Below are 25,243 nucleotides of genomic sequence, written 5' to 3'. Positions count from 1 at the left end.
ACTTTAAAAAAATGATTAAAGGTTAAAAGAGAATCACCAAATATTTGGTGCATAAACTACAAAAGCACTGGTTACTGCCTGAGCGAAATTGCCAGACTCCGACAATGGGGGGTCTATTTCCTCAGAAATTACTGATAAAATGAACATATTTACTTTGGTAATAAAATCAAGGGAGTTTTAATATCCCGTGGTTTTAACAAAGTTTAAAATGTATGGCAAAATATCGTTTTCACAATATTTACCAAATTCTCACAATATCTGTAATCGCAGCACCAATTAACTATATGTAACGTTTTAATTGAAAAAGGAAAAGGAAATATTGCCATTGCAAGTAAACAAGCTACAAAACACTTAGTCAAATGCAATCAACATCTAACAGGAGCATTCTACAACTAAAACTTTTTCTTCATGACTAGCTGCTAAACGCTAACACGCTATAATTTATATCAGTTGTAAGCAGCAAAAAGGTGGTAAAAATCTTGCTTTTTTTTTTCGTTTTGGCTTCTTAATCAAATATGAAGCAGTCTCTGTCAAGGCTCAGCCAAAATGTGAAACACTACTTTAAGACTTCCATAGAAACTCAGGCTCTTAAGAGAATCTCAATCCACGCAGTCTTCGAAAAATTATCTTTCAAGTCCAAAGGTGGCTTTTGCACAAGTCAAAACAGATGCAGAAGATGCTGCAATCTTGTAAACAATGTTCTCTTACAATTACCACATCCCTATTCCTTACATTCTACCAAAGCAGAAAAAATAGAGGAAGAGTACACATTGCAATAATGTAATTAAAACTACAAAACTGAGTTGCCGATGAAACCTCTCCTAGGAACTAAATTGCAGTGGTCAGGCTGATTTAAGTTTTGCAGATGCCGAAGCCATGTGAGACAGTGTCCTGTGCCCCACAAAGACCAAGAAGACTCCCAAAAGACCAAGAGCTTTCAATGTAGTAAATAGATCAAGCTGCACCAAACACAAGCACAGGGGAAAATGCTTATAAACCTCCAAGTACAAAAGAATGACAAGTTAACTACGTACATATGGTTGCAAAATTTAGCTAAAGCCATATCTGGGTTCAGAACCAGACCCCATACTAAGGTGGTGCCTGATGCAATGAAGCTACCCATATCTTTCCATATGAAATCTTACAAGTGCTGGCTCCGGAATCACCACCCCCATGGAACCCACCTGACCAAAAAATGGGCCTATTTTCTCCACCCAAACCCGACTCTACACAGAACGGGGTCATGTCATGAAACATGATTGACAGCCCTAAACATTCTGCTTGCATCTAGATGCATTCTCAGCTTGGAGATAAAGACCATATAGTATAAATTAAACGTCGTTATCCCCTAAGATATTCATTAGTCTTTTTTCAGTGTCTCAAGAGAGTGGCATGTAAAAAATTCAATACTAATTCATTTCAGGCCGGGTCCACAGCCACATATAAAACCGCACTGCTCAATTCACAAACAATGAAGGTAAATACAATGTATTTTTGAATAATCAAGTGGGTTACATATGGAATTTTTTACTGCTCGAGAAATAGAATAGTATTCCTATGTGTGTTAAGGTTACATCTACAGTAACTGAGATCTTTGGATTGCTACTCATGCATGTTTCCATACCTTCTGAAATGGACAAATGAGATGAGTCTGACAGACCATGAGAGGCAAGTCTGTCAAACTAAGAACACATTTGAATATTTTGGAACACCCAATGACCAAAAAGCCATGTCAGTTTTTTTTTTTTTTAGAACACATATCAGGCAATTTTTTATCTCTTTTCTAGCACCACCTGAAAATTCATATTAAAACTGAAAAAAAATGGGAAAAAAAGTGTACGAGAGTAAGAACCTTGATCCAGAAAAGCAGATAGAGCCAAAGAACAGCTGCAATGCCAACATGGAAGAGGATGGCAAATGTTGCTGGCAATGTTGATGAAGGAAAATTCTTCAAATTTACTCCCAGACGAAGTAACTGGAACAGAACCACAACAAAAAGTACATGAAACAAAATTGTTATGCAATTGCTTCAGTGACAACTATGGACATTTGTGAAATCTGGGTAAGCCTTTACACATGCATTAATTCAACTTACGACATGCAATATTTTGTTTGAAACAATAATAATTATTGCATCAACTCTGATAGTTTATCAGCAACAATCATATCACACCAAGCATCAGTTAAAAGTGAAATATCATACACTGCAAGAATCTTCAAAGGCACAAATTCATCCGCCACTAATGGTGTACCTACACAATAACAAGCTGGAGCTGCCAGCTTAAAATCAAGCTTAGAACAGGTCAGATGAAACCGAACCTCCAGCTATAGGCCCACTGACTAAAGTTTGTAAACGACAAAGCCATCTGGGTCTGCCAGTAGGTAATTTAACAGTCACTTCTATCCCAGGTCCTTTATACATCTGATCTGCACTGAGGGGACGAGAAAAGAAAAAAGTATCCCAGTCCCAGTATTTTCAAAGTAACATTTTTTTTTCTATGTATCATGATGTTATTGTGATACACAGAAATATTACAAATTATCTTAATATCATACAGATACTGCTCAGGTAGTTGCTGTGTTTTTGACAAGAAAATCACTTCCATTTTTTTACTATGTATCATGATGTTATTGTGATACACAGCAATATTACAAACTATCTTAATATCATACAGATACTGCTCAGGTAGTTGCTGAGTTTTTTGACAAGAAAATCACTTCCATTTTTTTCTATGTATCATGATGTTATTGTGATACACAGCAATATTACAAATTATCTTAATATCATACAGATACTGCTCAGGTAGTTGCTGAGTTTTTGACAAGAAAATCACTTCCAGTTAGACATATGCAGATGCTTAGGAATATATAGTTTTTAACTAGAACACAAATTTCTGAGAACATCTGCGACATAGTTTAGGAATGAACTTGTCACTAGAAGTTAAAAATGATACCCCAATATAAACTATATATTGAAAGATAACAAAGACCTTTTTGAGGAATAAAAGGACAAACAAGTCAGCAACCATGTCAGTAAGCATGATATTGTGTGTGCATGTGAATGCGCAAGGATACCTGAGAAATAAAAGGGGAGAAATGTGGGAGGCAACAATCGTGAGCAAAAGCATATCAAAGCACATAAAAAAGTGAAAAATGTTGGAACCAATAACAAAAGTGGGTTAGAAAACTAAAAGGCAAGAAAATTACCCCAATTAGGAATCCAATAAATGGAAACAAAGTAAAAGCCAAAAATGCAAGGGAAAGCTCCTTGGGAGGACGCCTCTCTGGTGTTCTGAAGATGTGTGCTATCTCAGGTTTAGGACCAAACCTCAAGTACACATCAACAGGCTGAGGAGGAGGCCGAGTTGCCTTCTCTGGAGGGTCAGGTAAATCTAAATCCAGGCTGCCAAGAGCCTGTAAAAATGAGTTCTCCTGCATAATAATAATAATAAAGAAGTGAATCTTTCATCTATGCAACAATAATATGAACCAAAGAAATAATGTGGTGCTTACCATCATGGAATCACCTACTGTAAGTTCAAGCTCATATTTTCCAGAGAGATAGTAAAACTTCTCAACAAGACCAAGGAAGTCCTATAAACAGCAACAAAAAAACAGTCAATTACAACTCTTGCAGAAGGCAAACCCATAGATACCCCAAATATTCAGTTTTCTGATGTACACAGCTACATAAATCTTCATTTTTCTGATGTAAACTAGAACAAGCTGACAGAGATCGTGATCAGAGAAAACGAAAAAATGGTAAATCGGAGTTTAGAACTAAAAGACAGTCTTCCATCGAGAGATTGTAGCATAACTTTAATGATGGTTTGACTTGCATACCAACCTCATACTAACACCTGCTTATCTTGAACAAAGCTTCAAGAGTATAAGTGTTATCTTATACCCCTCCATTACAAAATCTACAGTGAACAGTATCAATATCATCATAGACTAATTTTTTTCTCCTACAGTATCTCACTTTGAACCATCTCCATAGGCAACCACACATTTACTGGCAGTGAAGCTTAAATTCTGTAGCAACCAGAAAACAAAAAATGCTCTAGACATCAGCTATGGCGATTGTCTCATGACCATGAAAAAATCTCATGTTAAATCAGTAGACACCACAAGCATTGAGACTGCAGCACATAGTGCAATTAGACCACTAGATAGCAACATTTCGCTAGAGTAGCCTATGTTAAACTAATATATTGCTATATAAATCATGGTTACTGGCATCTTCTGCCTATCTATCAAAGCTTGCTTCCCTGGAAACCACTTCAGTAGCTGAAAAGTAAGATATTCTAAAGCGTGTTCCATATTTGAAGCATGCCACCAAGCACAAGATTTTTTACACACAATCGTGCTTTCATTAAAAAAGCAAAATGTTCGCACAATGAATTTGATTTCTATCTGAAAGAATCGTAGTTGATCTATTCTACTCTAATTAAGAGATAAACAACAAATGGTAACTCATACATTAATTTCTTATATTCAAATAATATTTTTTATTAAAAACAAAGGCATTTTGGGAAACTCGCTCAAGAAAATTAAGTCAAGATAAAAGTGTTGAGGATTCACTCCTCATAATTAGAGCATGTATATTATTATGTGCCCTTTTGCATATAACTGAAATATATGCTGAACGTTATTGATTATTTGCTATTCATTTGTTATTACAACATTAGAGGGTAGTGTTTCTTCTTTGAACTTAGGATGTTCATAACAATTTTCTTCTTTATAATCTATACAAATACAATAAACTAATTATATAATTATACAATAAAAATTCTTTAGGTTATATGAACACCTTGTTAAAACAAAAGTTTAATTAATTAATCATAGATGTAATAGCATTATCATCTAATATGACGATTTTGAATCTTTTCTTCTGAATTCTAAAAAACTTCTTATTCGTGTTTTAAACATCTTGAAATTATTTCTTCCTGCCTCACATGAACCTAAGAAACCCTCTTTTCTCGCTCCGATTCCGCTTCCATCTTTGGCAACCTTGGTACAGATGCTTAGGAAACTAAAATGAATGATAATTAGCAACTTACTTCAGAAGTCAATATATTATCAGAAAGTACTGCTATGCCAATCCATGCAACAATTCGAGAAGCAAATGAGCTTCGAGGCCCATGAGAGAATTAGATCTTGATACTTGCACTATTGACGAATAAATGAATAAATACATAGAAGACATGGGTAATCAAATTCTTGCGGATGATTCAGTACTCTGGACAGAGTAATTCAATGATCTCATCACAAGCATTAAGTGGGCTAACATTTCGACCACACAACTTAAAGAATGTGGAGGGTTCATCGTAATGACTCGTACAGCTCATTTCAAGTATTTAGTTAGCTAAACAATGAATCACTTTACACATAATATTTCGTGCTGCAAACGACAGAGAAGGCAGGAGAATCAAACCAATGTTATCTCAAACTGATTTCTGGAACTCTGAATGACAAATATATGTTCGATTTTTGTCTCATGTCTCAACTTCAAGAACACCTGGAAGACAAAAAAGTCATGTCATACTAATTCACAAGGAGCATTAATTAGGACGCATTAAAGAAACTGTTCACAAACCTGATGTGGCTCAAAAACCTTGCCTTGAGGACTAGTTAGTTTGAAGGAAAGTATCAACTTCTGTAGATGGTTTGCAGACAGTGACACAGCATTTTCCATGGAAAAATCTAGCCTACATAAAGGAAAACCAGAGAAAAGGATCATGACTGCAAAAATCTGAAATGAAGTATGCTCATAAATAAAAGACAGCATTTCAAAAACTTTTTATTTAGCATTAAATATAGGACTAGAAACCAATGATAAGAAGAAAGAAAAACCCATTTTCAAAAAATGCCGACAAATGTTGTAAAACACGCAGACAGTATTGGGTTTCCTTCATTCATTAGTAGTTTAGTGCTACAATTTATAATGGCAAGTCATTTGTCCAGTTATGATCAATTTGACTCAAAATGCTGACCGATGGTGTGAAACATATACAAGAATCTAAGAGAACTTGCAGAACCTAAACATATTACTACCATGGTTAAAAATAACATACAAACAACCAAATTATTGTTAAACAAATAAACAATTTCAACCATTCTATATAAATCATCAACCAACAAAGTTTAAACTTTAAAATTTAAAACATGTATTATGTTAGCACTTTTTTTAATACATACATACATACATACATATATATATATATGAGAATGGGGATTATCCTCTGCCCTTTTTCGTTAGGTCACCGTTAGGATCCTCCAAAAATCATAGTTTTAGGTATTTTATGCTAGATCTGAACCATTACACGTGTTTATCATCAGTTATTTATTAAGGAGCAAGCTTTGTTTTGAATTGATTTGATGGAAAATGTGAATATTTTATCATCAAATTTTAGTACAATATCAACCATTGATTTTTTTACCTCTTTAAAATACACATTTGAGCAATTACTATTGAATAAGCAAATGATAAACACATCTAACAGTTCAGATCTAGCACCTCTTTAAAATACACATTTGAGCAATTACTATTGAATAAGCAAATGATAAACACATCTAACGGTTCAGATCTAGCATAAAACACCTAAAACTATGATTTTTTGAGGGTTCTAATGGTGACCTAACGAAAAAAGGGGGCAACACAATCCTCCCTCTCCTCTCTCTCTCTCTTTATATATAAGAGTAATTAGAATACGAAGACTAGAAATGTGGGCATTTCCAACACTTTTTTTGCCAATCCAACCATGTGGATGTGCTTGGCATGGTGAATTTGCTAGGAATCAACCACTGGATCATGTATTTTTTATTCAAAAAATGTGATTTTTGAATGCTTAAATATTTATGAAGATTATGAGCCATTGATTTTAAAACCTTAAAAAAATCATGTTTATGCATCAAAATTGGATGATTCAAGAGCGGGTTCTTATAAATCCAAGCATGTAGATCACATCCATATGGTTAGATTCAAGAGAAAAGGACAAAAAATCCATGAAAATAGCGGTTCACAATTAGTTCTCATATTCTAGTGATTCATATATATATATATATATATATATATATATATATATATATATATATATATGAAAATGAGAACCTGCCAAATGAACTTGAGTTATTCGATCATCTCTTGATCAGACGGCTCAGAAGCAACCTTTATAATCCCTCTTTTGTGCTGCCCTAACCCACAACCGACCTCTCTCTCTCTCTCTCTCTCTCTCTCTCTCTCTCTCTCTCTCTCTCTCTCTCTCTCAGCAGCACTTCCGGCGAGCCCTACCATGTTGAACAACGCCCCACCCATGTCTTCCCTCTCTCCCTCAAGGCAGCACCTCCTGCAACAGTGCTCCAACAAGCCCTACCATGCCAGAGGGAGAGGTTGCAGTTGGGTGTCGCTGAAGAGCTAGAAAACAGGGGCTTCACCGCATGGGGTATTTATCGGAGGGAGAGGTCGCAATTGAGTGTCACCGGAGAGAGAGAGACGAGAGGGGAGAGAGGGAGCAGCTGAAGGCCAGAGAGATGTCACGGGAGCGGATAGACGACAGGGGAGAGAGGGAGCGACAAGTTGGTGGGTGAGCCGGAGTGGAGAAACGACAGGGGGTCCGTTGCTGGAGCAGTTGGGTGTCACCAGAGGGAGGGCACCTCTGGAGGCCCAAGAGGTATCGTCGGAGTAGAGAGACGACGGCAGAGGTGGATGCTGGACCAGTTGGTTGTCGCCGGACACCTCGCAGGAGCTTTTGATTGTCGTCGGACACTTCGCTGGAGCTGTTGGGTGTTGCCAGAGTGGCCGCCGGCAAGAACGGAGCGGGAATGGGGAGAAGGGAGAAGGACTAACCAGGGCTCTTCGATCAAGATACGATCGGATGACCTTGGTTCAGTTAGCATGTTTAGCATGGAATCTATTTAGCAAGTTCCCATATATATATATATATATATATATATATTATGTGTGCATGTTTATGTGCACATGCACTCATGTGCACGCGTGCATGTTCATAATGTCCCCAAGGAAAAAAACATCTTATAAACTAAAACTCACTTTAGACCCAGTTATGGTGAATCAACTAGCAACTAGCCAAATATCAAATGCGAATGGACTGAGCTAGGGGTTCTCAATACCATATCAGATATCACCCTCGCCTAATGTACCAAAAGAAACAACACAATCAGAAAATGGAAGGTCAATATCCGGGAGCCCGCAACATTCATCAGTGACAGTTCAAGGATTCCACTGGCTGTACAAATTTGTCGTTTTCCATGGTAAAATAGTGAGTTCTAACATGACACAATCAGTCCACTCAGATGTGAAAATAGAGAACGGAAGCACATTGACCTTGAGTTTGAAGGATAACTTGTCATATCCAAAGGTGAGCAACAGAATTGAGAAAGAGAGACTGATGAAGACAATCCAGGTCAATAACAGAACTCAATCCTTACATTTACTCACAAGGGCATTGGAGATCAGATAAAAGAAAGAGATCCAAAAACATACATATAAATCAAAACATACATATAAGGATTCCGCTGGCTGTACAAATTTGTCAATTTCCATGGTAAAATAGTGAGTTCTAACATGACACAATCAGCCCACTCAGATGCGAAAATAGAGAACGGAAGCACATTGACCTTGAGTTTGAAGGATAATTTGTCAGATCCAAAGGTGAGCAACAGAATTCAGAAAGAGAGTGATCTAAAGACTGATGAAGACAATCCAGGTCAATAACAGAACTCAATCCTTACATTTACTCACAAGGGCATTGGAGATCAGATAAAAGAGATCCAAAAACATACATATAAATCAAAATTCCCACGTGTGTGCACAAGGATAACTCATATATATTTGCACATCTGACAACCTATCATACCTTGTCACAAAGACATTTTAGAATATCAGGCACGTAAATAAAAAAGTGCACAGTTGGACACTCCATTGTATTCTTATTGGAATAACAGCATATCAAGCCCATGTCCACCCAAGCTGGTGCCAGTACCATACCAGAGACCAATACCAACAAGCCATGCTTAGAACTATGAAGAAATCCTTGCGGAAAAAAATGATTGTTGTATATTTTCAACCACAATAGAAATTAAAAAAAAAACTGCTCAAGATATGAAATTTTTGTTGAACAAAGGCATCAACTAAAACAATGCAACCTCAATGATAAATCAAGCCCACACATTGTAGAATCAGTTGAACAGGCAGGTAAGTGAAATACAAAGCTTTATACGATACAATAAGGCAATGAAATACACTGGAGAGTTTCAAGTGATGTGACAAACAACCCAGACTACCAGTTCAGATGCATTAACAATTTAACAGTGAATACAACTTCATTACAAATCTGAAAATCAAGTCATTCCGATACAAAATATTCGAGTTTACAGCATACATACGTTTTTGCACTCTCCACTCTCCCATTGTCACCATCCAAAACTGCTATTTCTGCCCCACCAATTTTCATGAATCCAGTGACATATATCAATGCATGAGCTTCTCCTCCAGCAGAATAAACTTTTCCATTCTCGAGATCATTAAGTGAAATCTACCAAAACATGGGATCAGTAAAAGGACTCGATGACTAAGATTTGTTTCAGACCAGCATAAAGTTCGAGATTACCTTAAAAACCAAGTCGTATTTGCCCACATCAATACTGTTAGAAAGAAAATCAAGAGTATGAAGAGAGGTCTTTGAGTTGAACTTCATTTCCTACATAAAATACAAAAACCACTGAGCCAGAATTCAGGAATAAAGAAGAAATGAAAAAGAAAAATATTATTCAGCCTCATGGTGAAGAATACATGAAATGGCAAAAAACAGTTATTCATTCATGAATACATGATTAGAAAGGTTTTGCATTCAAAATTGACTTACAAAAAGATCAGCAGATGGTATATACAGGTTTAATTCATTTTTAATTTAATAAAACAAATTAAAAAAGGACACATATATGGAATTTTTCTTGAAAACAAAGTAGGCTATAGGATCTCCAGGATTCAAATTCAAGATTCAATGTGATCTGAACCCGAGATCTGATAAAACTGGACCCACATTTTTTGAAAAGAATTTTTCCTAAATATAATTTTTCGTGTTCTGAAGGTTTCTATTAAAAGAATGAGTTTCTTGCCATTTTTTGAAAAGGATGGAGTTTCAATTGTTTGATTTGGTTTTCATTGTGTTATTGATTAAAAAAAGTGTTTTAAATGTAGTTTTGCCAATCATGGTCAGGCTGCAAAAAACAAACCCATCATATAGGAGAAAAACTCAAAAAATGGCCTATAGTACCTTGCTTACAATTGTCGGTGCATCTTTTACAACAAGATTCTGTGCTTGTAGAAGGGTTACTGATAAAGGAGGTGCTTCCAACCCAAGCACTCTCGTTACCTTCACCTGTACATAGAAAGCAAAAGATTAAAAACTAACCAAATAGGTATAAAAAATTTGGCAGCCACACAGCAAATTTATCAATAAATGTCAGAGTAACCCCATGTGTATCATCAACGAAATTGAGAAGCAAAATCATTTTCCTAGTATTAGGAGTTAGAGAGTCGAACAATTGCACATAGATACAGAATATCAGGATAGCCCCTAGCAATTAAGGCAGAAGAATGTTCCCAGTATCAACAAGAAGGAAAATCGTACAGATATGCACAATAGTGGCATGCAAAACAGCAATGCATATTGGACGAATTTTTAGTCGCATATCAAAGTAAACATAGATACAGTTACAACAAACCCAGGTGACCTTACCATCACATAACACCTGAAACCTCGTTCCTATGTCTAAACATTTAGATTGACTTGTCCTATCAGGGACCTGCAATGCAATGTCGTACTTTCAGAAAGAATGAAAATAGCAGATAGTTACACAATGCTGGGTTCTACACCTGTTGACAGGGCATGTTTGTTTTGAACAGCTCGACCAATGCAAAAACATTCAATGGTAAGTCCATTTGTGCTCTTTCAGCTTCTAAAATTTGCCTAAGCTATGTGCCAAACACAGATGGCTGGACATGGAAGATGATCTAACCTAAACTTTGGGACATCTCTCTTTACTATGCTTCATCTGTAATTCAGGTTCTAAAGAAATTCCAATTTATAATGGCAATGGCTTTTTCCTCGTCAAAGATTATGAGAAAAGAAAAAGGGAAACATCAAAGTTAAGGTGAGACACCAACATGTCCAAAATCACCCCAGGGAACACAGAAAAAATTACAGCATGCATGTGATAAAGCATCAACCATCTGCCCTGTTAATTTCCTTGGAAAATTTATTAGCCCATAAAAAGTAAAAATGCAAACCACATGAATCTTTTAAAAGTTTAAACTGCCAATAGACAATGAAGTAGAATGCAAACCATGTCCCCATAAAGAAACGGGAAAATATAGTGAGACTTACCTTAAGTTGGTCCTTTGACGTCAATGAAAGCACAGCAGCCGGAAGTGACAATATCAGTGGAATGGAAATCCTATTTCAAGAAAAGTGGAAGTGTCATAGTTATGATCTAAACCAGAGGGCAGATCACAAGATTGCGTTGAAAAGAAAAATAGTGATGGTAGGTAACATAATGGTGGGAATTCATATAAAAAGAGAAACACTATTTAATCATTAGAGAAGTTTTTAGAATGCAAACTCTACTCATGCTTCTCAAACTACATATTCAATACAAGCATCATATTTCAATCTCCACAGTACATAGATCAGACAACAGTATTAAAAAGAAATGGCATACGAACACAATAAAATTACAATAGAAAAAGTCATGTTTTCCTGTTTACAACAACAACAGAATTGGACATAGGATTCACATAAAAAAAAATTTCAATTCATAATCAACACTGAATCTTTATCAGACCAGAGGGATGTCCACTTCTTAATTTATTGCACTGACATATTGCCTCTGTAACTATTTATGGCAAATATAGTGCTAAGGTCTCAAACGTAAGACTTGTATATACAGTATTAACATGTCAAACGATGAAAATTAAGACTTTAAAATCAAAGGACAATTGGCGTCAAGTACCTGCTGACTCTTAAAAACCATAAACTCTCAAAGGTGTCTTCAAGCTCCATCCCTATTGACATCTATGTCACATGGGTGCGGAGCAATTTCAAAAAATTTGGACACGGGGACACGGCTATATATATATATATATATATATATATATATATATATATATATATATATATATATATATATATATAAGATTGTAAATTTTAAAGCAAAAATAAAAAAGTAATTCTATTGAAGTAACAACACAAACTTACCAAAATATAACACATAAAGAAGCTTGTGAGTGTCCAGATCTGGGTCCGGATCCAAACCCAACCCTAGTCCAAATTAATTTTAATAAATGGACAAAAATAGACTCGGTCAAAGTTGACTGAGTCCAAAATGTGGACGGACTCAGCCTCTGTGCGTTGACTGAGTCCGACACTTAGTTGACCGTGTCCGAAGCCGCACCCGTGTCGGGGTGTGTCGATGCGGGTGCGTCGACCTTTTAGCCGAGTCCGTGTGACTTAGATTGACATATAGTTTAGTGGACAAAAAGCAGGATCATTAAACAAGCCTAAGTTTCCCCGGTTATATGCCATACGTCTTCAAGAGCTAAAGAATGGCTGCATACTTAAGATGCACTAGGAACCAGAACTTGTAGCATTTGCCCATGTAAGCACTCACACAATCAGGCAATGCTGCTTGCCACAAATACTGTGCAATTTTGAAGACAATGAATGATGGAACACTTGTCCAGAAACTGCTTACATGCTAAATGAGGAATATCAGATTAATTAACTTACAATCTTGCATGGATAATAAAGATACATTGTACCTTGTGACACTTCTCCAAAGGTACATTCCAACATCCAATGCAGTTAAACATGTACATACCAATGTTATTAAAAGTGCACCTCAAGGCGAAGGGCTTTCTGCCTTGAGGTGCAGCCCTAAAACGTAAAGGTGCCGAAGCATACACCTCGTAACCCTTGGATTAAATGGGGGTCAAAGCCCTCATTTGACCCAAAATGAAATCTTAAAAAATATATTAAAAGAAAAGGGGGGAAGAGCCCAATGGGTTAGGGAACTCTCTCTCTCTCTCTCTCTCTCTCTCTCTCTCTCTCTCTCTCTCTCTCTCTCTCTCTCTCTCTCTCTCCTGACTGAAAGGAGGAAGAAGGAGGAAGAGGATTGTGTCCCCTTCACCCAGCTACATACCCTCTCTCGCTTCTTCTTCTTCTTCTTCTTCTTCTTCTTCTTCCCATCTTTTTTCTGGAAATTGATTATGGATCGGTTGTCAAGTCTAAGGATAGTTTTCAAGAATCTTATTTATGTTGTATTCTTGTGAGTAATCCTTTGAATGCATGCATATATGCTTCAACTTTAATTTTCATTTTCTTTCTTTTTAAGATAACCTTTGGGAGTAGGATGTTCAAATCCGTTGATGCAAGTTTGTATTTTATCATTTTCCTTCCTCTTTTTCAATGTACACATTTTCCGTACTCCTTTCCTAGTTAAGTGTTTGGCTGTTTTTAATTTGTGCTTCTGTTTCCTCTTCTTGCCATTCTTGCCATTGACCTATTATGTGTGCAAAACAAATGTAAAAGTGTTACTATTTGTGACATGATTTTTATATATTTACATATATTAAAAGTTACAATTTGTTGTATTTACACATCAAAATTGCACTTGTGTGTATTTTATACCTACTTTCTTTCTTAAAACTATGACATTTACTTCAGAATATCATAATTTTCAGAAAGAAATTAGCTACATTAACTTTTGGCTGTTAATGTTGATATGCGTTATATGATGATGATGAGAAATTTGGTTGTTATTTTGTTACTTAATTTTCATTGGATGCTCACATTTTATTTGTTATTTACTTAGTTAGATTAAGTTGCTTCATTAATGTTATTTTTACATATTATTCATATCTTTCAGAATTTATTTGAGATTTCTGAATTCTTATTGCTTGTTGCTTTTTCAAGACAACATTTCTTTTATTTATTTGTGTTTATAGATATTTTTTAAGTTTTTAAAATGTGTTTTTGAGGCTTAGACTTTATGCCTCGCTTCATATTTTGTGGAGCACTTCGATATGCCAACACTTTTCACAACATTGGTACAGACAAAAGTAGGACTACTGCAACGGCACAAGCTTTTTTTTTTAGACAGCCAGATAAGCAGAGTCCATGCGAGCAAAGCCACAAAAACATACTTCAACTGAATAGCTTGCAAATAAAGTGTATAAAAACAGAAACAACTTCTCAAAGATGCTCGTATAAAGTAGTATAGCAATAACAGCTTTACCAATCCAGCAGAACTAACCTAAAAGACAGTGTTATGTATTTTAGAAGAGCTACCAAAAAAAAGCTGAAAAAAAGGAAACACAAAGGAAATAGGTAAAGTAATTACACAATAATTTATATATGCAAGAAAAAGATTAAAATGCAGCTTTAACACGCATTTTGAAAGTTGGTATGTTACATTCCACCAAGTCATAACACCCACATAAGAGCTAATTGGTAAAATTTACATCTTCCGTTGATATTAAAAAATGAGCACCAGCAAATTCCCCATGAGGGAGAACATATAGACCTATTGAAAAAGTAAGATTGAAGGCAAGAAGCTTAAAATATATCTTCAATTGCAACGACATTTGCAATTGTTGGTATACTATGCAAGTATGGTAGTGACAAAGGTCAAAAAAATGAAGAAATAAGTAAAGCATATCAATGAGTATAATGTCTATGATATAAAAAATCATAAGCGAAACTACATAAAGCACTATCAATGGTATTCTATATACTGACAGTTTAAGAAAAAGTATACCGCAAATTTATCTTGAAAAGTTTTGCAACTTAAATCATAGTCCAAAAAACTGTTCTCGCCACAATATCCACCAGAGTTTATCTGGGTGTAAAAAAAAATGGTTTTCTAAAAAATTATAGGGATTTATAAATGAATAATAAAATTGAATTTTAGGAAAATAGCATATTAATTATGACACTATGTCACACGGACTCTTCTAACAGGGCACCGCACCCGCACCGAGGTGGGTGCGACACTTGGACACAGCTTCCTTTGTGTTAGGTGAAGTCAACTACACTGAGGTCCATTTTTATCCAAAAGTAGATTCAATTAACCCTAATCAAGTTCATTTTTATCTATATTATATGTATAAATACATAAATGCACACAAATACACGTAGTGTTAACTTAAAACTGTTAAAAATTATATATATATATATATATCCTCCCCGCACCCAAGTTTTTTTAAAGTGACGCATCGCCGCATCCGCACCCGTACCCGCACCTATGTGACATAGTTATGACATTTTCATTTTGAATTATTTTCAATTTATTGTAAAAAACTTGGAGTTTTCAATTTTTGAAGCTTAAGAAATCGTGAAAATTTGAGCATACCACAATATTTAGTGACCAGTTTAATTAAATTCTTCATATATCCACATTTCTCCAATTTTTTTTCTATGTTTTTATTATTATCAAAAGTAGTGATGTCAGAATTGAATCAAATTGGCACTGCACTTATTTTATTGAGAATATGCCTGAATCAGTTTTCCGTTTGCTTTTAAATTTCTTTGATAACTATGACATATATTGGCTATTATCTTCTTTAGGCATTAAATGCACATTTTAGAATTTGATTGGACCCTACAAGTCATCGTTTAATTTATTTTTCTATCCTCCTTGTTTTAGATCATTTCCCCGAATTTTTTGTTTTTATTCTTTATGATTTTTGTTTTTAAAAACAAAGTTTTAAATAAACCAATTCAAAGCAATCCATTCAGGCTAATTTTTTCAATCGTTCTGAAAAACAATTCAGTTCAGAAATCAACTTTGGCAGCATTGATCAAAAGCATTAACAAAATTTTCTTTCTTCAAAGTTGCCAAGATCTGAGAAAATTGATCATTTAAAAAATTCACAAGAAAATTTATGTTGCTTTGCAAATAGTAAAGTTGCTGACAATAAACAAGATAAATATTTGCAAAATAGTTCAACTGTTGATTGCAACCAACGGGAAGATACCACTGCCAATAGAATCAAAATACTTTGATATCATACTTTCATGTTATATTCAAATTAGCAATGGAATCATGATAAATTCAATTCATCATTATTTTAGTCATATATCTACTTATCAAAATGTTTTAGCTTTCAAAAAATCAAATTATAGATGCTTATCAGCATACAAGATATAAGCAGCTCTAAATGAGTTGGGGATAATGCAAGCAGTTCAATTTCAATTACTTCAATAAAAAACGCCAACAAAACTGTTAATAAATAAAAAATTTACTTAAAATACTGCCTTGTACTTGCCTATTGTTGTCCAAGATGGCCAATGAATCAAGTTGAAGGTATAAATCTTTGCCACTGCCAGGAATTCCAACACTCAGAAAAAAATTAGCCAATCCCAAAATCTTGTCTCCTGGAATCTGCAAAAATTATTCACATCCCAAAAGTTGACATAATCAACCAACAGAAGAAACCTCAAAAACAGAAATTCACAGCAACATAATCCTCATCTTAAGGTTAGATCTAACTTACATTAAGCTTCCCAGAAGTAACTTCTGCGAATGCTGCAATTCCACGAATGACTGATGCAGTTGTGGAAAGAGGGCCGTAATTATAGCTAGCATCAACAAGTTTCTCATCGAAATACAAAGATCCATCATCTATAAGAAATAAGCAAACAAGAAGCAGGTGAAAAGAAAGTCCTAAGAACAGATACGAGCTATGTCACATGGGTGCGGGTGCGGGCGCGGGTGCGGGTGCGGGGATTCGGCACTTCCAAAAAACCCGGGTGCGGGGGTGCGACAGGGGCAAAAATGTAATAAGTAATATATATATATATATATATAAAGGGGGTTGGGGAATAGGCGGGGTTTTTTTTAAAAAGGGGGTTGGGGAATAGGCGGGGTTTTTTTTTAAACTTTGCAGCTGTCAGGCAGCTGCTGTCAGCAGCTGACAGGCAGCTGCTGCAGCTGTCAGCAGCTGTGCTGACAGCTGCTGTCAGCAGCTGTGCGTGAAAAACTTACTTTATGCTAGTCTGTCAGCAGCTGACAGACTAGCATAAAGTTTTTTAAAAAAAAAATCGAAGCCCATTTGGGCAAATTTTTTTTTTTTAAATGGACATTAATGATCCTGGGTGCGGTCAACGCACCCAGGATCGAGTTGACCGCACCCGGTGCGGCACCCGCACCCGCGTCGAGTCGCGTCGACGCGGGTGCGGCACCCTCCTAGCCGAATCCCTGTGACATAGGATAGAGACTTTAGGTCCCTCAGATCCAACTAAGTGAATGTTACAACAATGATACAAGAAAAAGTACCCGACTTTCACAGATACATTCCAACAATATAGATCATGCAATATGTATAAACTCACAACCAAAAACACATTTTTCTTTCATCAAAAGCTTTCTCAAATTTTCCCACATGTCCAATTAGGCAAGCACAATATCATTAAATTTATATAATGGTCTACCAAGGATGCATGTGCCCAAAAGGATGTTATATATGTTCTTATCAGTTCACTATCTGATACAGTCCATCAGGCCACATTAAAAAAAGAAATAAATAAAGCTGATACTATGCATATAGACAAGGTAGGATGATAACACTGATGAAAATGATGATAAAAAGGCCATTGGTTCCTTGTCTACAACTAAAATCAACAGCTGCCAAGTTTGTTACGTATGGCTGACTTATAAATGGCATCTTCTAAGTGTTCAATCAAAACGTAGCCTACAAATCCAATAATGAAGAAACTGTTTCATTATAATAAACTTGACTCCCATATACAGTTCAGGAAAAATTAACAGGCAAAAAGGCAAAGTCAAACCGAACTCTTTGGTGACATCATACAAGAATCAAACACTTTACCAGACCTGTCACCTATTTACCAACTTGCATTAAGATCAATGCATCAAAAACTATGAAGAGCCAAGGCCCAATAATAAGATTTTATCCAGCTTCAATGAGTCATCATTTACCACCACTTTATAAAACCAATGGCCGCAGTTTATTCTTTAACAAAAGAAAATATAAAAAGTGCATGGAATTCCACAATATTTCCAGAGAGGAAACAGATCTTGAAACTTTTCTGATGAAATCTTGTAGCTGCTTCACCGAAAAGTCAAACATAGCATCCAACTGGGAGGAAGCTGTTCACTAGGGCAAGCTTAACATCTAAACCACACTATGCATATAAAAAGAACAAAATTAAACTTGACTTCTTATGCGCCACTGTGCAAGAACCAAAATCAGTTAAAGCATCCATAAATTAGTGAAATGAGAGAAGTATAGTCAGTTCATCTCCTATTCTTTTCTAAAGTAACACATCTATAGTAAACTTCAACCTCATAATATCTAGCATTAAATATTAACTCAAATAAATTAAAGATGTGCATTCAAATGAAGAACAATACATGACAATAAATTGATCCAAATGCCTAAATAAACCCAAAGCTGTCAAAAACAGACAAGATAGCAGTGCTTTGTACCATAACTCTCCAGACTGCCAAAAAGCTTTATGATGTCACTTTTGATATTGTCAATCTGTTAGAAAAATTAGCTACATCATAAACAAGAACTTTAAACTGAGAGAAAGAGAGAGAGAGAAAACACATATAATCATAAACAAAAGAAAAATATATAAATCCATAATGAATTACATTCATTCATAGTTTGAATTCCCCTTCCCTGCTACCCTTTTTCCATACTTTATCAAAATAAGGTTCTTTACTTTTTCTGGACAGGCAAGCTGGGGGATAACCCTTCAGTGATTCAAAGCCGAGATCCCATGGTTATGACAGTGCGACCTAACCATCCAGCTATCTCATTCAACCCCAGTTTCTTCACTTTCAAATACCATAAACAAGCGCATCACCATGGAACTGAGCTATTCTGCCCGAATATCGGCTTAAGTTCTATCTAAGCTAGAGCCATCGCTAACAGAGTCAAAGCCAAGCCCTATCAGCCTAAGTGCTTCCTTCAGCTAAGGACTGTTCACACCCTCAACACCAACCAATAATTTTAGCTCCTGTCACCAGGGTGAACTAGACCAATAAAAAAAGAGGCCCGGCCAAGACCTTGAATTGGAGCCCATCTGATGGCATGTGAGCAATAAGTAACTATTCATCCCCATTTACTAGACCATCAGCAATCAATTATCTACCTTATCTAGCTTATATATCTACAGTTATTCATACATGCACAAATTAGCAGCAAAAAATCCTTACCATAGATTGATCAATTTCAGAAGTGGTCAATGAGACAACTCCAGCAAGTGCAGAAAATGCCATCCCTACGGATATGACAAAAGAATATGAGCAAAGCTAGCGGAGACAAGTCATACCACAAAGCAGAAAGTAAGTCTGACCATGGCCTTTATGCAAAAGGAGAATTAACAGAAGACAGACGAATAAGAATTAAATGCCTAAAATTAAAAGCTTTCTACTGACATGGAATGGTACTCTACAATTTCTGCAATCCCTTAAAACAATGGTACTCTCACCTTGCTCATAACTTGCACCAACATGTATTCAGTATGTTTTGCCAATAATTTTTTAAAGGAATAAATTTTGGATGTCAAAGTTAAGACCATTCATGCACTCAGCACTTATAAATGGTATATGAAACATGAAAATAAAAGTGTTAAAAATTTGTTATGGAATCACAACCTTCAGCAGGAGAGTGGATCAATATCATGGAAGAGAGAATGACCAAAGGTAAAAGTGTAAGTTCACATATAAATAAATTTTTGTGGTAACAAGATAATTTGAAGATGGCAAGTTAATTTTCTGTGGAGCTAGCCTTCTGTTTGTCACCCAGTTCAAGGATGTTAGTAGCTTTCTTGTTTATCTATAAAGTACAAAGATAAAATTAATATTGTCGATATCAATGATTTATGTTTTCCTCATTAGTTTAAACATCCCTATCATACATCATTGGGAACAAATAACAGGGTCATGTGCAAGAGCTTTTACTTGGGTTCTATTTCTAAACATAGTACGCCAACTTTCTCGTAACGGCAAAGCTATTTAGCTAGAATAAAGAATATACAAAGTAATAGATTGAACAATACTTTCTTACTGCCAAGAATCAATCCTAAAAATTTTGCATGATAATTAGGGATTGAGACAGACCTGCAGCATAGGTACTTGATTCAGCACCATTGGAATTGTATCGCCACCTCCCATCACTTTGACTAAGAGACTGCCAATACAGTGAATTATCCATAGCAGAAGGAAAACAATCAAAACAGGAATGTTTAAGACATACCACCACATTATAATAAAAAACATGAAAGCATTACCTTAATCGAGTGGAAAATACCATTGGCATCTGCAAGAATGCTGCTACTCTCATGACCCTGCCCCTGCAAGTAAAATGAACGCCGTCAAATAAAATACCAATAGTAGACACAGAATGTCTGGAAAGACATCCACAAAGACAGAGAACCTACAGACCAAGCAAGAACAGGTGTTGGCCAGGAATTGGAAAAACAAGCAGTCATGGATGACTGCACATGCAAAATTTCCTAGAAAATAAATAATCTTTGCTAAATAGTTTTCCTTAGCAAACACTAGATGGTTTCAATCAAACCAAAATGTATTATTCTATGATATAAACAACTTCCAGCAGCATTTAACCAAAAACATTAGAATTTTAACAACTTTTTCCTTACATACAACCTTAAAATCTAAAAGGAAAAACAAAAAATAAACTATTAGTAATTCAATCAGGGCAAAAATCTGGATACATGGATCAAATAAAGACAACTTAAAATGAATTATTGAGGCAAGATCAGGTTTTGAAAAAAAAAAAGAAAAAAAAGTAAAGACATACATTGTCACATTACTAATTTTTATCAGGATACCTTCTCATAATTTATAATTTTATAACACATGATCTCATGCATGAAACTCACAACAATTTATTTGACATGGGGGAAAAGGACAAGTGAAAAGGGAAGCATGAATTCTTACATGCTCCTGATCTTTTTAATTAAAATAGAAATAAAAAAAGGACCAAAGTCAAGAAGTCAATCAACTCTCAACTCAACAATTGTGTTACATAGGTATGGTTATGGGACAAAAAGCAAAACACGGGACTTTCTAAAAGTGTAGATAAAGGTGTGTGTGTGTAGGAAACAAAGTGTATGACACTAGATTTTCTAGACCAGGATACATACATACATACATACATACATACATATATATATTCAGAATACTAGTTAAAATGATATCTGCCAACATCGGATTACCTGTCAAATCTAGACACACACATTACATACTATTTCCCTCAAAAAAATGTTTCACTTTTAAAATGCAGATAAATATACTAGAATTTGCATGAAATGACAGGATATGCCTACTGTTATCCACTACATAGTGTGATGCATGTGCAGATAATATCTACACCAAAATAAACCAAGTGAAGAACACATCACTTGAAGAAAAGAAATTACCTTGATAGAAACCAAGCTTCCAATTGAATAGTAGTAGTCAGACAGTGAACTTGAATCTTTCACAATGGTCTGAAGCTTCAAACTGACATCCTTTACAGTTATACGATAAATATCATAAAAGTATTCAATAAACATTGAAGGTGAAGGAAACCATAGAAATGACAAGCAACAAAATACAGTATGCACTTCCAGACCAGCAAAAATAAAGGCTGTGAAAGTACCTCCAGAAGTGTGGCATCTATTTGACATTGTAAAATAGTATTGATTTTAAGAGCGTAGAAAAGCTCGTCTGTTTTAGCAGATGATGGATTAAGAGATCCTGATGAAAGCTGACAGGAGGATCGCTTTATTTCAGCATTTGGTTCTATGCCAAGAATCTGAAATGTTCTTAATGCCTCATATGTTTCCTGTAAACTGAGAAAAAATATACAAAATTGACCTGTTAAAAGTACTTCTAGAAATACTATATATATATATATATCACACACTGCAATTCTACATAAAAGGATCACTTTTCAATCTTATCCATTAAATGCTGCAACAACAAATGGGCAAGAGTGTGATTACAACCTTTGTAACCATGTAATAGAGACAACCAACAGTTGAGATCTCTTAACGAACATAGGAAAAAATAAGGATGCCACAATTAACACTGCAGCATAGTGCGAGATTTCCATGATCAATTTTGTCAACAGTCACATGTATCAGTCTCAACAATATCTTGGTGAGGTAACTCTCATGATATTAAAGAATTCTCCATAAATCTTTAAAAACAAAACTTGGCAATTAAAATTCTGAAAAGATAAAAATAATACCAAAAAAAAGAAAAGAACCAGCTTCAGTAGTATTATTTCAAACAGATGAAAAAAAAAACTAAAGGGTTTTAGAATACAAAATTATATCAAAAAAGACTGAAAAGAAGGTGATAAGATGAATTATTTATTTTGATATTTTGAAAATATCATGAAACTTTACCTTTTAAATTAGACTTTGAATATTGCTATCATGATATATTCAAAACATCAGTGGTATTTGTGACATTGCTTTTGTCTTATATTGGTTCACCACCTTGGTTTAAAAGATAAAGATGAAGGGGGATCTTCTTCATGTAATATAATGATATGTATGGTGATGATGCAACAGCTTAGATGTCAAATGTTGAAACCCCATATGAGCATTGAGTTGGATAACTTTAGCAGCTTCCACTTCTTACTTGTTTTGGTTTCTTATTGCCATATTGTCCCTTTCTCTTCTTTATTTGGTTTGATTACATCTTCCAAATCCTTGCATCAAAACTACAATAAATTGTTCAAAAACAAACTCTCGGCCATAAAGACACCCCATTATTTAGGTAAAGATGAAGCAAGTGATCTGCACATTGAGATGAACGTGAATTCCAGTGAACAGACACAGTCACTGGAAGCTTTAGGACAGAGGAGGGAAGAGTGCTTCCTAGGAAGGCTGAGCACATTTTCAATTTGATGGAAGCACAGCTCATTACAATGTGGAACGCTGAGTCCTAACAGAAGGAATCATGCTTCATGTGAATAGAAGCATTCTTCCCTCTGGAGACCAATTTATATCTACTGTTATTTACAAAGGTTGCATGTACTTTGGGTATGGTTGATATTCTTTTTAAATGCAGCGATTTAATGAGCCATTCATAAAAATTATTCCTTACCCTCTCTATTTGCAACAATGTTCTTCTTTCCGTTCCCCTATATTATCTTTCACTTTTCAAGGAAAAGCATATCATTATCACTTTCTGTTTCCCAAACCTCTCAAATATGAAAGCCCTTGTTTCTGGATTTTGGTTCCCAATCTAGCATCCATGAAACTGGCCTATCGTAGCTAGACACTGATATTATTGTTCAGTTCCTACCATATATTCACTCCAACCCTACAGTGGCAATGCAACTTCACAGTTTGCAGGGCAAAATAGTAGGACCTCAGACATTAGAGTGCACAACGTCAAATGGTAAGAGTAAGAAAGGAAATATTCCCGTCCTTAACAAAGACTCTCTATCGCAAAGGAAAAGCACAGAATAAAACGATACCCGGCCTATTACTGTAATTGATTTCTTCTGAGATCAGATGGCTAAAATGGACAATGGAGGTGGACATGCCTAACGTATGTAGGAATATGCAAGTCATTGCCTGTCCATGTATCTACTATACATCCCTCCGGGTATGTGCACGAGCTGTGGAAGTAAAAGATACCTATTTTTAGGCTATACCTAAAATTACTGAATATCCATATTTTCCTGGTGATACGTAAAATAAATGCTATTGGAAGTGTTAATTCACAGTTTTTCACAAGTGAAAAATGGCAATTTCAGTCTATGTCACTCTGCTGAACGGATATACAACTCATCCCAATACTAACTGCAGATTTTCACAATGTGAGAAGATTAACACAAATTTCAAGTTCAGCTAAGTGACAGCTACCGTTCATATATTGAACAAAGCCAATAACAACAGCTAATTCGTACATCAACAGTATCGCCCTTTTTCACACTAATTCCACGGAAAAGCAAATTCTACATGCCAAATTCTAGTTTCTTGCCGTCGACTTGTGTCGATGATCACACAACTGAACTGGCATCGATCCACCTCACACAACGATCAATTTCCAAAAGAAACGGAAAAAGGAAAGTTCCGGGGCCGGATCGTTGGATAAAACTCTGATCATCGAAAATCCCCCGGTAAACAAAGCAATCGGAACAAAGATCGGCGATAAGCAAGCTAACCTGCCGAAGGATCCATCATCGGACGGCACAAACAACTCCAGTGCAGCAGATCGATGGCGATCCGTGACGGGTTCGAAGGCGGCGGCCTCTGCGAAAACGCATATCGAGATTGCGAGCACCAGAAGGCCTAGTTTTCCGGCCATTCCTGCAAATCAATCGCGTCTGAGCGAGAGAGAGAGACCCTCAATCTTGGTTGCCTCGATCGGAGCGTTGAGATCGCTAGGGTTTTTCCGTTTCCCTCGTTGGAAGGATTGCAGACGAAGGGAAGGAGAACGAGGAGGGTGAGCACTAAATATGAGGGCTTTTCAGTCAACGAGAGTGACGAGTATGCCCTTCTTCTTTCTCCGTTATTACGTAAGAAGTTACCTGATTCGTCAAGGATAATATGGGAATAAAAATACTGATCTGCTAATTCTGTATATACGGGAATAGTTGACTGCTCGTAAAAGAAACCGAAGAAGTCAAGTGGGCTCGGGAAGGCTTGGGCCGTGTATTTGGGGCACGGGCACGGTGCAAACTGATCGGATGCAGTCGGTCGGATATCCGATCCGAATCCAACATATTGTTTGCAAATTCAGATTCTTAAAAGACAGACCCAAATTTCTTTGACTTCTATTGAGGCATACCTCTTTTTGAGGATCGGAATTCTAAACGTGAATTTAGGGTTATCGGGGTTTATTTAGACCCATAATTTTCAGACATAAATACTTTCTTTTTCAGACCTGGGTGGTGCAGCAGTTCAGAGTTCCTTGCATGATAGTAGGGGATTTTAGTGCAACCCGTTCAGCAAAAAACAAAATCAATGACCCGCTATTATTCATTTCGTGTTGGCTTCTCGGAAATGGTTGACCCACCCAAACCCTCCTCAGCAAGATCGATTGGTGCTGGTTCGATTCGGTATGACAAGTCTCTTCTCTCGAATCAAAGATGAACAATTAAGTTTGTCATTGACAAGTTTGAACATTTCATGAGAATTAACAATGGGGGGTC

At 35.9% G+C, this 25,243-nt stretch overlaps 1 protein-coding gene across 1 annotated transcript; it reads right to left on the bottom strand.

The window, feature by feature from the left end:
- Positions 1–687: 687 nt before the first annotated feature.
- LOC149843752 (dolichyl-diphosphooligosaccharide--protein glycosyltransferase subunit 2-like) lies at positions 688–24,520 on the bottom strand. Its single transcript, XM_090000048.1, has 19 exons — positions 24,254–24,520; positions 21,725–21,917; positions 21,504–21,593; positions 20,349–20,411; positions 20,179–20,248; positions 19,273–19,337; positions 18,535–18,589; positions 16,580–16,707; positions 16,352–16,467; positions 11,412–11,481; positions 10,299–10,403; positions 9,633–9,722; positions 9,409–9,557; positions 5,600–5,711; positions 5,438–5,521; positions 3,514–3,594; positions 3,208–3,432; positions 1,853–1,975; positions 688–959 (listed from the first exon to the last, which is right to left on the bottom strand). Exons 1-19 carry the CDS (start codon positions 24,394–24,396, stop codon positions 843–845), a joined length of 2,079 nt encoding a protein of 692 aa, XP_089856174.1. The 5' UTR covers positions 24,397–24,520; the 3' UTR covers positions 688–842.
- Between the last annotated feature and the right edge of the window lie 723 nt (positions 24,521–25,243).

Source organism: Nuphar pumila, chromosome 3 (assembly GCF_984573655.1).
Source record: "Nuphar pumila chromosome 3, dmNupPumi1.hap1.1, whole genome shotgun sequence".
In the NCBI taxonomy this organism is placed as follows: domain Eukaryota; kingdom Viridiplantae; phylum Streptophyta; class Magnoliopsida; order Nymphaeales; family Nymphaeaceae; genus Nuphar; species Nuphar pumila.
Note: the sequence above shows the minus strand (reverse complement) of the source record. Positions and strands in the feature narration are given on the sequence as shown.